Source organism: Peromyscus maniculatus, chromosome 3 (assembly GCF_049852395.1).
Source record: "Peromyscus maniculatus bairdii isolate BWxNUB_F1_BW_parent chromosome 3, HU_Pman_BW_mat_3.1, whole genome shotgun sequence".
Classification (NCBI taxonomy): domain Eukaryota; kingdom Metazoa; phylum Chordata; class Mammalia; order Rodentia; family Cricetidae; genus Peromyscus; species Peromyscus maniculatus.
This window is the reverse complement of record NC_134854.1, coordinates 144,054,067-144,069,631: the sequence shown is the minus strand read 5'-3', so window position 1 is coordinate 144,069,631 and position 15,565 is coordinate 144,054,067. Positions and strand designations below refer to the sequence as shown.

The window sequence follows — 15,565 nt, the reverse complement described above, 5'->3', positions numbered from 1 at the left end:
GTAGTGACTACTTTTCCTGTTGTGCTGACCAAATACTGGCAGAAACTACTTATGAGAGAAAAACATTTATTTTGACTTGTGGCTTCAGTCAGGAAGGGGCCAGTCCATCATTCCGGTGGAAGGATGTAGCAGCGGGAACAGCTCAGTTGGCATCTGTGGGAGTGTGTGGTAGAGTGGCCATGGCAGCCAGGCCAAGAAGCAGGAAGCAGGGAGCTCTGGTTAGAACCAGAACTGAGTAGAATCTTCATAGGCCTGCCTGAAGTGACATCTCTCCACCTGCTGGACGCCATGTCTAAAGGGTCTACAGACTTCCAAAGCAATGGCCACGCTGAGAACCAAGTGATCAAGCTCATGGCCCTGGGTTGACACTGTGACAATAAAATTGGGCAAGTCACTCACCTCCTTTCTTTTCTGTACAAGAAGGGGCCGACAACCCACCACATGAAGAGTTGCCATCAGGAGGGAGCAAACGCCAGTGTGAACTTGATACATCACAGGCAGTTCATCAGCGCAAGGCACCTCAGTTCCCTCTTCTACTGAGTGAGGAGGAGTTGTGTTGGGGTTTTGTAAAAAATGAATGATGGCATTGTAAAAATGTTTATAAGCACACACAATAAGCAATATAAAGTGATAAAGCCCAATTAATATTTTCCTTCACATTTTATCAGATTTAGCTATCACCCATCACGTACTTATCTATCATCTACCATTTCTCCTGGTCACCCACAAACCTTACACTTCATCTACACTTTCCCAGTTTTTCCACTGATGTCCCTTTTGGGGTCCAGGACCTGTGCTCCTGATGCATCACATGTCATTATGGGGGTCTCCTCGGTGTCCTCTGGCTTTGTCAAATTCCATCTCCTGTGGTTTTTATGTTCTCATAAGTTTGGGGAATATCAGTGGAGTACCCCTAATTCAGAACCTCAGTTGTTTTCCTGTGTTCCATGTGATCACACTGGGGCTGTGGGAAGGATGGACACAGGGGAAGGACCTTTCCCATCACAGATTGCTTTTCATCTTCAGTAAGAATGAGTTCTCTGACTCCCTCCTTTAACACTCCAGGGTAGAGAGAAGGGCCATCTGCAAGGCTGCAGGTAACATTTAGCCCACAGAAACTAAGGCTTGCCCAGATCAGGGGGCTTGGAACATGTCCTTGGGCAGCAGGGGAGGAGATCAGAACCTGCAACTCAGTGTGGACCAACATCTCAAGGGAAGATAAAGAAGGAAGCTTTGGGTGCAGCTGGGGAGACCCCAGGGCAGGCAGCGGATGGAGGGGCAGCCAGAGAAGGGCTGGGAGCAGAAGGGCTCCCGACACTAGGTGTGCATCACCATGGCATGTGTCAATGCAGCTAGGAATCCGAGGGTCTGGGGGAGCCTCGGGGCCGGTCCATGACTGGACAGTGGAGCAGCTCACAGCGTGCCTCATAAACACAGACTGTCCCCTCAGGCACTCTGTGTCAGATGGTAACTGTGGCTTGCTGGCTTCTCATTCCTGAAATGCCGTCGCCTGCCTGGGCAACAGGCTGCTTGTCTGTCTGTGAGCTTGATGGCCTTGCCAGGAACTCTAAGCCTGCTGTGGACATGGGAGCGACTGATGGACTGTAACCGGAAGTGTAGGCAAAGCTTTGCCGGCACACCTGAGCTATCTATCCACTACCATCCACCACCCACCACCCACCTCCCGTGCATGCCAAAGTGTTGAGGTTCTGAGCCAAAGTCCTTCCTTTGACCCCCAGGATGTTCTGTATATCATCACGATGTCTTTTGGTTCCAGACAGTTCTCGAAGGTTTCTGATTTGCCCCAGGAAGCTAGAGCTGGGGGGGGGGGGGCAACAAGAAGAAGCTGGAAGGCTGATCACAGGACAATTCTAGACACAGTGTCTCTCTATTCTGGGCCTCAGTTCTCATGGGTAACACAAGTGGTTAGAGGCTGACATTGATATTTCCTCTTTCTTATTATTCCTTCTCCACCCCCCTCTCTCTCTGTAGGCAGGTATGTGTTCACATGTGTGTGTACATGTGTATGTAGAAGTCAGAGGTTGACGCCGGGTACCTTTCTCCATGGATTTCCATTGTTTTGAAGCAGGTTCCTGACTGAACCTTGACTGGGTGGCCAGTGAGTTGCCAGGGATCCTCCTGTTTCTGTACCCCACTACTGGGGTTACAGCTTTTTTGTTGTTTTGTTTGTTTTGGTTTGGTTTTTGAGACAAGGTTCCTCTGTACAACAGTCCTGGCTGTCCTGAAACTTGCTTTGTTGACCAAGCTGGCCTCAAATTCACAGAGATCCACCTGCCTCTGTCTCCCAAGTGCTGGGATTAAAGGCGTGTGCCTCCACCGCCCAGATATGGGTTCCAGCTTTTACAGAGTGCTGGGAGGGCACCCGAACTCAGGTCCTCGTGATTGGGGGGTGAGCACATAACCACTGAGCCACCATCCCAGCCCGTTATTTTCTTGGTTGCCCTTTTATTCATTCTTTGCTCATATTAGACATTAAACCCATGCTCTGGTAGATTCTAAGCCTTCGTTCTCTTGTTGAGCTATGCCCTCAACCCTTGACCTTTTACAATGTCATAGTAGCTGAATTCTTAATCTATAATCATAAGTTATAACTAAATTATAATTGATGATCTTTTAAATTAGCAGTTTCAATATAAAAACTCTATGTGATTCCTGAAATGACATCAGGATTGTGCTGGTTTCTGGCACTCTCTATTCCCATCCTAGTATACATTCAGTTTTAACATATTTACAGTAATAGATACCATAAACACAATTTTATATTTGACTTCGTTTGTTACGGTCACACCAAGCGCTGTTTTTCCTCTTCTACTTCTGACCTCTTTTTCCCCCAGCTTCATCTGCTGCAGCAGCCAAAGTTAACAGCTTAGTTTGCACTCATAAAACAGGAAGTGCACACATGTCCTAGTTTGCATTCTATTGCTGTGATAAACACCATGAGCCAAAGCAACTCGAAAAAGAAAGGGATCGTTTGGCTTACACTTCCACATCACAGTCCATCATTGAGGGAAGTCAGGACAGGAACTCAAAAAGGAATCTGGAGGCAGGAACTTAAACAGAGACCATGGAGGAGCAGAGAAGGCTGCTTCCTAGCTTGCTTCTCATGGCTTGCTCAGCTTGCTCTTTTATACAGTCCAGGACCACCTGCTCAGGAACGGCACTGCCCACAGTCACCTAGGCCCTCCCTCATCATTGATTAATCAAGAAAATGCCCCGGCAGACTTCCCCACAGGTCAATCAAAAGCAAGCATCTTCTCAGTTGAGGTTCCCTCTTCCCAGATGACCCTGGATTGTGTCCAGTTGACCAAAAACTAACAAGCTAACAAGAGGAGGTCCCTGCTTCCTACCAAGTCGGGATTGTATGCTGTACTTTCCTTTGCACCAGATATTCACACTTAGCCGTAAGTGTGGACCTCCGTCTACAGACCAAGAGATAAAGGGCTGGTTCTTTTGGACAAGCATGTGACTACAAGGTATGCAAGAAGGTCTCCAGTCTTCGCCATTCCTTGCTGCCTGGGGACTCTAGCTCTTCTTTCTTCCTGAAAAGCAATGCTCCCTTAAACATTTGGAATAAAAACCTTTCTGAGAAACACTTGCATCCCAGCAAGTGTAAAATCCCAGAAGTTGTATTTCTGGATGGGAAGGTATGTCCTTTCTAATTCCCCCAAGCAGCTATAAGAATCCATACCTACTCAGGCAGAACTAAGAGCACACACTCTACCCCCCTCCATCTCCCACAGCCTCAATAACACCGGGAGTTAGTGATCTTGTTAGTGTTTGCCCATCTGATGGATGAGCTATGGTACCTCTGTGCCACCTTAATTTGCATTTTCATGGCTACAAGCTATGTGAAACATCTCTTCACATATCTATTGGCTCTTTAGATTTTTCTCTTCTACCATGACTGTTTCCACATTTTTCTCTCATGAATTTGTCTTTTCATTGAGGGTGTTTTGGAGCTCAATGTAAGAAGGATATTAATTGACAGATTCCCTGAGAAAAGCAACCTGAAGCACAGGAGGTTTATCTTGGCTCAAAGTTTTAGAGCTCACAGTCTGGCAGGGAGAACATGGTGGCTGCAGCAGCGTAGACCAATGGTGGTGGGAACCACTGGTCTGTGGTAGTATAAATTTGCAGTGTGGCTTTATTCATATGCTGGAAGCTCAGGAAGCTGAGACGGGACCAGAAAGAGCTCCCAGATACCCACCTCTATCAGCCATGCCTCCTATCCCAAAGGCCCAACAACCCTCCCAAACAGCCTCACCAGTTAGCCTAAGTGTTCAAACACAGGATTCCATGGGGAACATCAGACTGGAGTCTTCACATCTCCTGCTGTACATGATAAACAAACCTCCCCAGTGTATTGACTTATGATAGTATTGTTTTATAGCAATAGGGTCTCACTACATAGCACTAGCCAGCTTGGAACATGTTATGTAGCCCAGGCTGGCCTCATACTGATCCTTCTGCCTCAGCTTCCCATATACCTCAATACCAGCATATCTTTTTCTTAATGGAATTCCTGTTCTGTTTTGTTCAAAAACATCTCCCAGGTAGTAAGTGATAGTTCTGTTTCCTTCTGATTCGTTTCTAACCTAAACATGCACCCTCTCTGTAACTGTGCTTATCTATTTAAGGTAGGCTCCAGGGTTACTTTCTTTCATGGATCTAGCTGACCTTTGTGTTCTATACTGATCTCTGATCTCAGAACTCTGGGACTCTTAAGAGGTGCCTGGGCGGCAGATTCCAAAACTGGGCCTGGGAGGTCTGTGCAGTGGGACAGAGTTTCGGCTCCCCGGTGACATTACTGTTCCCCCTCTGTTGATCTACCAAGTGTGCTCCAAGGAAAGCTCTGGTTTGGACAAGGTACTCTGAACCTAAAGGAAGACCAGAACCCTCCTTCAGATGAACCAGGATCCTCCAGACCTGACATTCTCTGACTTAAGGGGGGGGGGGTTGAAAACAGGGCAAGGGACCTTCACCCTGCAGTAAGTGTAGTATTAGCTCCAACTTGGCTCTATACAGGTATCAGAATCACAGTGTGTTGGCTGGGAAGGGACTTTTGCAGCCTGGACTTTATAAAGAGTTCTGGTGCTTGAACCCCTGCCAGACCATGTGACTCAGAGTCCCTAGGCACTGGTATATTCTAAAATCTGGTGGCTCTAACAGACAGCTAGGGTTGAGAGCTGCCTCTCCAGTTCAACCCCCTCAGTAAAGTGCAAGCTGTCTCCCCAGAGCATGAAGGCCCGCACAGTGAAACATGAATTCAGCTGGCCATCCAGAGTTCCAGCTAGAACCCACACTTACACTTCCTCCATCAGACATCCCTGAACTTCCAGGAGGCAACCGGGAAGGCTGTGTGAATGCTCTGAGGCTTTGTGTGTGAGGGGCTTTACAGAGGCTGAGTCCTCATGTCACAGGTCTCTAGACCTTGTTCTGCCTCGCAGGACTTCTAAGGGACAGGGCCATAAAGAACTAACTAGGATAAAAGGCAGCTCCATGAACAGAGAATCGCAAGTAAGAACCCCCTGCAGGGACGCACAGTGCAGTACAAGAGTGGGAAACCCGGGGAACTGTGCTCAGGGCCAGTGTTTCAGTTGTCCCATGAGTGATGGAGACGGCCTGGAGGAATGGAAAAGGTGTTCCGCACACTCCTCCAGGGCTGTGCTTGGTCGCCTGGGCACCTCACTGGGGGTTCCAGGCAGGGAAAGGGTAGCCAGGTTTGGGGGGTGGGGAGAGATGCTGAGGGGTCTTCAGAACCGGCTCGGCCTGCCCTTACCTTCTGACCTTCTCCCCCTCTCTGCTCGCAGGAATGAGACCGTGCTGCACCAGTTCTGCTGCCCCGCTGCTGACACCGAGCAGAAGCCTGCCTGCTCCGACCTGGCTTCCCAAAGGTGCGAACGGGCCCCTCCTCCCTCCCCTGCCGCCCTCCTTCCGCTCCGAGCCCAGCATCCCACGCGAGCCGCTTCCGCCCCCTGCTAGTCTTGTGTGGTCTGTTTGCTTTTCTCTGCTTCCCATTCTCCCCTCCCTCTGGTCCTACGTGAGCGATTCCCACGTTTCAAGGTCATTATACCTCATTGCTTTAATCCCAGCCATGTTGTTATCAGCTTGTGTAAATTATGGATTTGGCAAAGAAGAGAGATGAATTTGGCTTTATGTTTCTGCGGACTCCTTGTGGCAGGGTGGGTGGTGGGACTCATGGAGGTTCAGCCCATGCACACTGCCTGGCCTGCCTGTGGCAGACTCAGTTTTCCTTCCAAAAGGGGGCCAAGGAGACTGGCTTTCACTGTAAGGATTTCTCAGCCCTCGCGGAGCTGGCTGACAACCCGAGAGAAGGACAGTGGTGACACAGCAGGGCTTGGTGTCGCAGCCCTGTGCTGTCCTCATTCTGTCTGGGCCAATCACACTCCCTCTTACCTCCCATGGCCTTTCCGTGTGGTCCTCGTCCTCGTCGCCATGCTTTCACCACGCCCTGCTCTGGCCTCCCCCTCCCCCCTGCCTTGTGCTTTTTAATGACCTTCCCCCTCATCCACATCACTGCCCTCTGCCCCTGCTCTTCTCTCAGTTTCTGCCGATTCCTCTCCTCACAGTTCTTTCCTGCACATCACTGGTATTCTGGCCCCATCTCGAATCTCCAGACTTAGGAATTATTTGAAAGCTTTAACACCCCTGGGCCTCAGTTTTCTCATCTGTTTAGTAAGGGCGGGTCTGTCTAGGAAATAGCGTTGACATGTAATGTCACTGATCTCCAGGTTACACAGTGAGGCAGGGCAGGCAGGTGATCCTCCCTGCTGCCAGTGAGTGGACAGTGAGGTCAGATGAGTCACAGTCATAGAATAAATACCAACACCTGGACTTGAACTTGGGGCCTTGAACTCCCAAGACTTACCATTTTCACAACAGAGATTGAATGATTCTATAATTGTGTCCCCTTTGACTCCTTGGGAAACAATGAGGAATATAAAAAGGCATGCGTGTACACACACACACACACACACACACACACACACACACACACACACACACGGAAAGGCATTGCTACTCAGATATCCTCAAGAGGAGGCCACTGGGAAGAGGCAAGACTGAAACCGAGTCAGGGGAGCTGGGGCCCACAGAGGGGCAAGGAGTCCGGGTCTTTAAATAAGAAGTGGGGGTTTCCTGAGGCTGCCCAGCCTGGAGGAGGGGAGACAGAATGGAAGGGCCAAGTGTACTCTGGTCTCTGCCACATTTGCGGCCAAGTCCGGGAGCACAAGACACACAAGGCTCACTCGGATCCTTGAGAAGCCTTCGCCCCCATCTAGTAGGGCATTAGGATAACACTAAAGAGAAAAATGACTCCTCGGGGACTTAGGAAGAAAAGCCCGGGAGACACAAGAGGAGGAGAGACAGGAGGAGGAGAGTTCGGGGAGGCACACAGGGGACGCTGCTGGATGAGACAGAAGGCCCGGCTCCTTCCTGTGGACTGTCACTGCTCAGTCAGCAGAGGAGGAGGAGTGGGCCTCCCACCTCAGCAGCCGCCTCAGTTTCCCCTGAACATCGGAGCGCAGGGCTTCTTTGGGAAGGATGAACGGGGAAGCTGAGGCCCAGGTGGGGTGGGCTCTTTCCTGCCTCCCTCCTACCCCCAGGTTCCTCTGTGTTCTGTTACGTGGCTCCCCTAGAGCACCATATCCAGCAGCATCAGGAAGGAGTTCAGCACCCCTGTAAAGGGTGAGGGTTGTCTTCAAGACTTGGAGCGGACGCCGGGCAAGCCCTTCTCTTAGTCCCTTCTTTTAGAAGGTTTGCTGGGTCTTTTCTAGAAGTTCAGGCAATAGGCTTAGAGACTGGAAGAGCTAGGGAGAAGGGCGAGAGGTGGGAGGCTCTCAGGAATGTTCCAGAAGGACCCATAGGCCTTGGCTTTCTGCAACAGAGGTCAGTGGCCTGCCTCCAGATTTCAGCTGTACTGCCCTTCCCCACCCGTCTGTCTGGTTTGCAGTTTCCTATAGTCTGTTCTATCTATTGGTCTGTGAGGGCTGCTTCTTGGGTCCTTTTGGGGCACTCAGCAACTCACTTGTTAGTTGGCCTGACCGTGGCTGATTTCTGGGAAAACTCCAAACGAAGACAAGTTTTCTCCCACTTGACTCCCGACATCTGTTCCTAACTCTGTCGCTGACCCCTGCTCAGCCCTTTGGTCCCTTCCTGAGGACCAGGCATCCCACCTCCACAGACAATATACTAAATGTCCTGAGAGTTCGTCAAGAAGACCGTGTCAAGGTCAATGGCCAGGCTGAGAGCCTAGCACAGGGTGAGCAGGCCGGAGCCTCTGAGCTACCCCTAAAATCCTTAGCCAAACTGGTTTTCTACCAGGTCCATCAGCCTCCAGAGGACTTTCAGAGATAAACCAACTGGTCTCTACAGAAGACTTTGAGAATCCAAAACCAGTCGGTAAGATCGTTTAGCCAGTTCTGGAAGCTCCTCATCTTCTTCCTCTTCTTCTCAGCTGAGGTCAAGGTCAACACAAGTTTGTAGCATATCATTTCCCCTCCCCAACGCCACCCCACCCCACCCCACCCCACCCCCGACCCCACTCCATATTGCAGGGCTAAGTCAGGGACCTACCTGTTCCTTAATCCCTGAGCTCTTCTCCTATGAGATGCAGGAGTAGTTTACCTGTCTGCCCAGCTGTGTTAGCCCCGGGGCCAGACACTCTAGACAGAAAGCCTTGGGGGTTCTGAAGGGACCCCCCACTGGCTCCCAAATAAGCAGAGAAGCCCAGTCACAAGAAAGGGAAGACAGCCTGCCCAGGTCCCCAGAAAAGCAGCTGGTAGCTGTGTCAGGCAGGGCTCTCTAGTCCTGGAATTGGCCAGTGGTGCTTGTTGGAGCGGGAAGACCTGAAAATGAGTAAGTCTGTGAAGGGGAGGCCAGGGACAGGCACCAGGGAGCCAGGAGCAAAGGAGCAGTTGTGGACTGGCAGAGGATGCTGAGGTGAGATGAATAGGCAGTATTAGAGCGGGCACCAATGAGACCGACACCCACACAGCTCCGGCAAACAGCCCGGGCCTGCCAGCCAGGGAAGTGAACCCTCAGGTGGGAGCTAGAGGAGCCCCAACTCCGCTTTGCTGTGGCCAGGCAGGAAACAGCAGCTTTGTGCCAGGCTCTCCCCCCCCCCCCCCCCCCGCACCACGCCCGCCCCCCCCACCCTCCACCCTCACCCCCCCACCCCCGGCTGGGGACCTGGTCCTGTCCCCTCCCTACCTCCTCCTCACTACTGTGATGACAGGCCTGTGCTCTGGGAACTGAATAAGCTTGTAATTGCAGCTAAAGGGGCCCAGTGACATTCAGAACAATGGATGACCCAAGAGTTGGCCAGCCGCCTCCCAGCAGCTCCCAGAATTGCAGCCCACTTCACTCCGTGGGTGGTAATGGGACTAGATGAGGACGATTGGCTTCCATTAGAGTAATGGAAGGTGGGTTGCAGGAGAGGCAGCCGGGCAGAGGAAGCCCAGCAGGAGGAAGAGGGACTCACAGCTGGGGAGCCTGGAGCCCCAGCATCCTGAAGGGAGTCCTCCCTTGGTGCCTGCTCCTTCCCCACCTCCTCACCCTTATTCCGGGCAGTTATCCCTGCATACCCACATCTGTGAGACAGATGTGACGTAAAAGTGCAGACAAGGACCCTAGGTGTCTTGGCAAAAGGACCGTGGCTAGTGAAATCTGGTAGCTGAGCCAGTCCAACCCCAAGGCCTAACCTTCTCCCTGGATGCTGACAATGGGGATTTTTTCCCCCCTAGAGCTAGAGGAAAATCCTTTTAGCCATTTCATTTGATCTTAAATAACATCTCTTTCCTTTTGGAAGTCTAGTGGACTCAGAAGTAAAAAGAGAAAAATGAAAATGCTATCCAATAATACAGAGTTAACTGCTGATAATATTTGAGGGGACAGCCTTCAACTGTTTGGTTTCTCTACGCCTTGGGTTTTACATTTTCCCACCATTTAAAAAAAAGAAGATGACAAAGAAAGAATTTGTAGCCTGCATCTTCCTGGGTATGTACCATTATCGTGTCCAGGGCCTCCAGTCCTAACCAGGCTCCCAGGTCCCATCATACATGACTTGGGTCATGACTCATATGCCATACCTGGTAACCAACTAACCAGTGATGCCTACAGCAGGTCCCGATCTGCAGGATGCTGAACCAGGCAGGATCTTTCTGGAAGGACTATGAGGGAGATCCTGCAATGGCCTGGGGAAACCCCTCATCTATCCTTCACCCAGCTGGCTGTAATGGGCCTGAAACAGATCAATGGACCAGCTTGTGTTTACTAGGCAATTACAGTTTTCACACGCCTGTTCCGTTAGTCACTGGAGCCCTGTCAGAGGCTTCCTGAAACCATCCCACCCATTGATTTAGACCAGCCAAAGGGTCATCCAGGTCACACTGCTGGAGCATCTTCTCATGATGCATTCAAGGTACATGAGGCAGCCCCCTAGCCTGTGAGGCCTCTGGCCCTAGGAGGCAGTGCACGGCAGAAGAGGCCAAGAAAAATGGTTATCTCCTTCAGGGGTCCTGTGGCTAGGTGGCAGAACACTTTGGGAGCCCCTGAGCCTGTGAAAATCCTTCAGTGTCCTACCCTGACAAGGCACAGCTGACCCCCTAGGCCTCAGGTAGGGGCTGAAACCTCCCACTGTGGAATGTGGGACAGAGTGGCCCCTGCAGAGCAGGGGCATTGAACAGGGAAGTCTGCTCCTCACTGGGGCTTCTGCATACCCTAGGGAGAGCATTCCTCTGGGCCTGGGAGCCAAAGAATGAACGGTGCCCTAGGAGTACCTTGCTATTCCCACAGTGCTCAGCATAGTCTTCCAGGTTTTCTGGTGAAGCTGTTTAAATTTTACTTACACAAACCTGACTTGTGCGGATCCTTGGGATGTTCTTTTTGGGGTCCTGTGAGCACCGCCCTCTCCTCAAAGGCCTGAGGATTTTCTAATCCACAACTTCTTGAGCTTTATTTTATTTCCCTTCTGAAAGGCCCTCTTACTAGTTCATTTAACCTATCACCAGCCCATAAAAAATAATTTATAATTTCCACAATGGCACCTAATGTCAGACAAAAAAAAATTTTAAAATCAATTTTTTTAAAAAAAAAAATCAAACCAAGAGTGGGGAAAATAAAAACAAGAAATAGTCTATAGCAAGACTGATTTAATCATATCAGGCATTCTGAAAAACATTATTACCTTTTCAGAGGCTCGAGATGCCTTAAGATAGGAGGCTTCTGGAGATCTTTTGAGATAACTTAAAGGGACAAACAGTAGATGTGGTAATGGCACCTGCCTGTAATTCCAACATACCAGAGCTTCTGGCAAGGACAGCGATAGTTCAAGACCCACCTGGGCTGCATAGGAAGATCATGTCAAATGAAAAATTAAAAAGACAATTGTTGAGGAAGGGACCAAGAAGGCAGTGTGTGTGGCTGCCCTTAGTAGGAAGAGGAGCCGAAGGAGTGAAGAGAATGTGTCCACTGATGTAAAAGCACAGGACAGGAAGGGTCGGGGACTCTGCCGGAAGTACCTCGCCATGTATTTTCCAGCTGGGGACTTCCAGCTGATGTACAATTGAGGTCCCCAGAAGCCCAGAACCTTTGCCAACACAGTAAGAAAGGGAACATCCTTTGCCGGGCGGTGGTGGCGCACGCCTTTAATCCCAGCACTCGGGAGGCAGAGCCAGGCGGATCTCTGTGAGTTCGAGGCCAGTCTGGGCTACCAAGTGAGTTCCAGGAAAGGCGCAAAGCTACACAAAGAAACCCTGTCTCGAAAAACCAAAAAAAAAAAAAAAAAAAAAAAAAAAAGAAAGGGAACATCCTTTCTCCATGCCTCAGTTTCTCCAATATGACTTGAGGGATACCCTGTCAAATCCCAGCGTATGTCCTGGGCTTGGACACTCTTTCACTCCAGATCCAAGGACACATGTGATTGGAAGAGGGCTGAGGAGGTTGGCCGGCACCTTTTACCCTCACATGAAGTGCCTGGACACATCTTTAGCCACTCCGTACTTAAGTGGCCGCCTGAGTACCCTCCCTAGTGACCTTGGGAAAGAATTCTGTGTCTCCTCAGAGAAGATGGGCCAGGAGGGCAGAAGCTGGCAGAAGTCAAGACCAGAAGTTATTCAAAGACAGCAGCAGCCAGTGGTGGCTGTGAGCCCTGCTTCCTCTTGTTCATGTTTGAATGTGTCCCCTTTGCTGATAAGTTGGTTGTGGGTGGTACCAGCACCCACACAGACTGGTAAGCTCTGTGTGACCATCATGCTCTACGTCCATGCCAAAGCTTGAAAGGCTTAGGGAGTCAGTCAGGGCTCCTTGGGTCCCCTGGGGAACTGTCTTACCAAACATACTCGTAAGAGATTCATTGATCTTACTGGCATGAGTTGGCTAATTCATGATGAAAAATCATCTTAGTAAGCAGGATCCTGTTCATCTATTACTGAAAGCATGAGTCCCCTTTCCTCTTCAGGGACTAAAGGATGATCCCCAGAGGATTTTGGTGGCTTCCAAACACAAGGAAGTAGTGAAGAGCTCCACAGGAGCAGATGGATGCTGGGAGACTTTATGACAGTGTGGTGTGGAACAGAAGACAGGTGCCAACTAGAGTAATCCCAATCCAAGCTCAAGCCAAGGCCTGGTGCCTACTAATGTCAGCCTTGGTTAAGTGACGTCATGTTTCTCACCCTCACTGTGAGAAAGGGATAGCAGTATCTCTCCTCTTTGGAATGTTTGGGGGGCATGACATATGATGATGAGTTGGAAAGATGCCTGGCATGTCTTAAGAACTCAATGAATGCTAGCTGCTTGAAAGCTGGACTTTCTAGAAATAGCTTGAGCATTTACCTAGCACACATGAGGAGGCCCTGGCCCTGGCTTCCACTCCAGCACACACACACACACACACACACACACACACACACACACACACACACACACGGCAGGGGACTTAGGGAGAGAGAAAGAGGAAAGGAAGGAGAGAGGGAGGGAGGGAAGAAAGGTTTTTTAAATGACTGAGAAGTGTTTAGATCAACATCAGGAAGTGGACCCAGTGGAAGACGTGTGGGAACCCATGACCTTACATGTTACTTATGCTCACTGTGCGAGAAAGCCAATGTAAAGGGTGAAGGGTATTTTGCTCAGTTTCAACGGTTTCAGACCATGGTCATGTGGCTCCATTGTTTCTGAGCCCTGGGAGTACCACATGTCATGTAGGGAGCATGATGGTAGAAGCTGCTTACTTCATGGCAGCCAGGAAGGAGGGAGATGGAAGCAGAGATGGGCTGACAGGGAAGGAAGAAAAAAGAGAAAGGGAGCAAGGGCTGAGATATCACCATCCATCCCTCTAAAGAGCACACCCAGTGCCATAGCTTCCTCCCACCAGACCGCCTGTCCTAAACATTCCTCTACTTCCTAGAGAGCCACAGATTAGCAACCAACACCTGGTTCGGGGGCATTTCAGGTCCAAATCCTAACATTCACTCTGCTGGACCCTTCAGAGAGAGGTCCTCTTTTAGGCTTGGCAGGTAACAGGCTCACAGGAAGGAAGCCTTATCCAAATAGGTCTGTTCTCACCTGTGATTAATGGAGCACTGGCTGAAAAGAGTCCAAGATTCAAGACAGACTCTGAATGGAGGGACCAAATTGAGGCATAGAACATAAAAGGGAATGTCCCAGATGGACGCCAGGCAATTAGAGCAACGGATTGGGGGATTTTCTCGACATCAGGCAGGACACGGAGAGGTTAAACCAGACCTGGAATGTCACCATGGAGGCTGGGATGACATAGACAGCCAGACGTTGTATCAGAAAAGTCTCCTTGCCAGCCCAGAGCTTGCCTGTCTGCTCCTCTGAAATGAGAAATCAATTTACTCTCAAGAGTGAAGGGTTTATGGTTCAGTCCTGCCCCACAGCTGCTGAGCAAGCTGGGATCTCCAAGGCTTCCTCCCAGAGTCAATATGTAGTGGGGAGGTTCTGAACAATGCTCATTGTCTCAAGTTGCCGCAGCGCCTGGCATCCCTTCCCGCCGGGACTGAGGGAAATAGCGGAGTCAGTCTGCTATCGTAGCTTGTGTTTTTTACTGGAGCAAGAAAGACCAGGCTGGACACCAGAAAAGCCTCGAAGGAGGAAAACTAAAAGGAACTCCAGGAAGACAGTGGGGAGTCTTGCCCCATAGTTACTCTACTGGTGGGTGATCCTGCCATATCCAACTTTCCTGCCATATCCAACTCTCCTGCCATATCCAACTCCCCTGCAGTCATTACCTTGTTGCCATAACAACCACAGTACCTGATAGAAACACTTCAGGGAGGACAGATTTATTTTTGCTCACTGTTTCCAAGGGTTTTCAGTCCACTGTGGAGGAGATGATATAGCGGAGCAACTCAGTTCACGGTGGTGGAAGCTTGTGGTGGGGGCTGTCCAAATTATGGTGAGGTAGAGAGGCCAAACAGGGACAGAGAATAACTTCTCTCTAAGCAGCCCTAGTGAGCTGGTGGAGAAAGGCTGTCACCACTAGGGGAGCTGTGGCAGTCCCTGAAATGGAGGAGCCCTCCCAGGGGCTTCTGTGGCAAACCTAGCTTCCAGCTTGGGTCATGGTGGTCAAGAAGCTATGGGCCAGGTGAGCTTGTAGTAAATGCTCTAGGAAAGACATAGGAGGGCTTCTGCACAGGGGTCTGGGGTGGGCTGCGGGTTCGGATCATGAGCAGGGATGGAAGATTATGGCCTCTGGTGGTGCACAAGGCGCAAGAACTACCACAAGAAAACCAGCCTCTCCTTCCTTCCAGATAGTGAGGCATGTTGTCTAAAACACTGCTGCATGGTGAGGAAGCAGAGTCCAGTAAGGGAGGGTGATGTCCCAGTGCCAGAGGACACAGAGGAAAAGAGAGAAGCCCTGGCTTTGTCTGCCCACCGTGGGACCGTGGGTAGGATTTCCAGCCTCTTCCCTGACTTGGTTCTTGTCTGTCACTAACTCTGGCCTTCCCTTTAATCTCAGCCCTTCCCTGGTCCCATCTGGGGCCTGAGAAGACACTTGGCTTCCTACATTCATTCTGACCATCTAAAGCAACTCTATTGATTCAAAGAAAGGAGAAAAAAGATGTGTTTTAGCAAAGGATGAAAAACCCTGAGGGGATGTGAAGCACGTTGTTAGCTTTTGTCTAGAAAATGCTTTGTTTCTTTGTCCCAGAAGAGCTTTGAGAATGAGTGGCAGAGTCAGGAGTAATCTAGTGTGGGTGGGCGGCCAGGTCCTCGGGAGGAGCCACAGCATGAGGGAGGAGGCCTCCAGCCCTCAAAACCTTTCCAGCGAGGTCCCCGTAATTACTGTTACAGCTGCCGTGGTAGAAAAATATCTCACCTCTTGTCCTTCGAGAGGCCAACATCTTGAGTGTGCCCACTTCCTCAGCACCTTATTCCAGCTGTGCGCCGGGCTGCAGGACAAGCTGGCCTCTGGCCGGGGAGATGTGGTCCCCTTTCCAAACAAAGCTCCTGTCCCCTCTCTTGGTTTTCAGTTGTCCCTGTTCCCTCCAGCTCCTGAAAC

At 50.4% G+C, this 15,565-nt stretch overlaps 1 protein-coding gene across 7 annotated transcripts in view; it reads left to right on the top strand.

Moving 5' to 3' along the window:
- Iqsec3 (IQ motif and Sec7 domain ArfGEF 3) overlaps window positions 1-15,565 on the top strand; it is a 93,822-nt gene that overhangs the window by 23,597 nt on the left and 54,660 nt on the right. For all 7 annotated transcript variants that reach the window (XR_013050133.1, XR_013050132.1, XR_006070575.2 and 4 more), the window contains exon 2: window positions 5,832-5,915. Coding sequence is in view for 2 of the 7 variants with exons in the window: in XM_042274030.2 (XP_042129964.2) it covers window positions 5,832-5,915 (84 nt within the window). In the remaining 5 variants the exon portion in view is untranslated. The remainder of the gene's footprint in view (window positions 1-5,831; window positions 5,916-15,565) is intronic.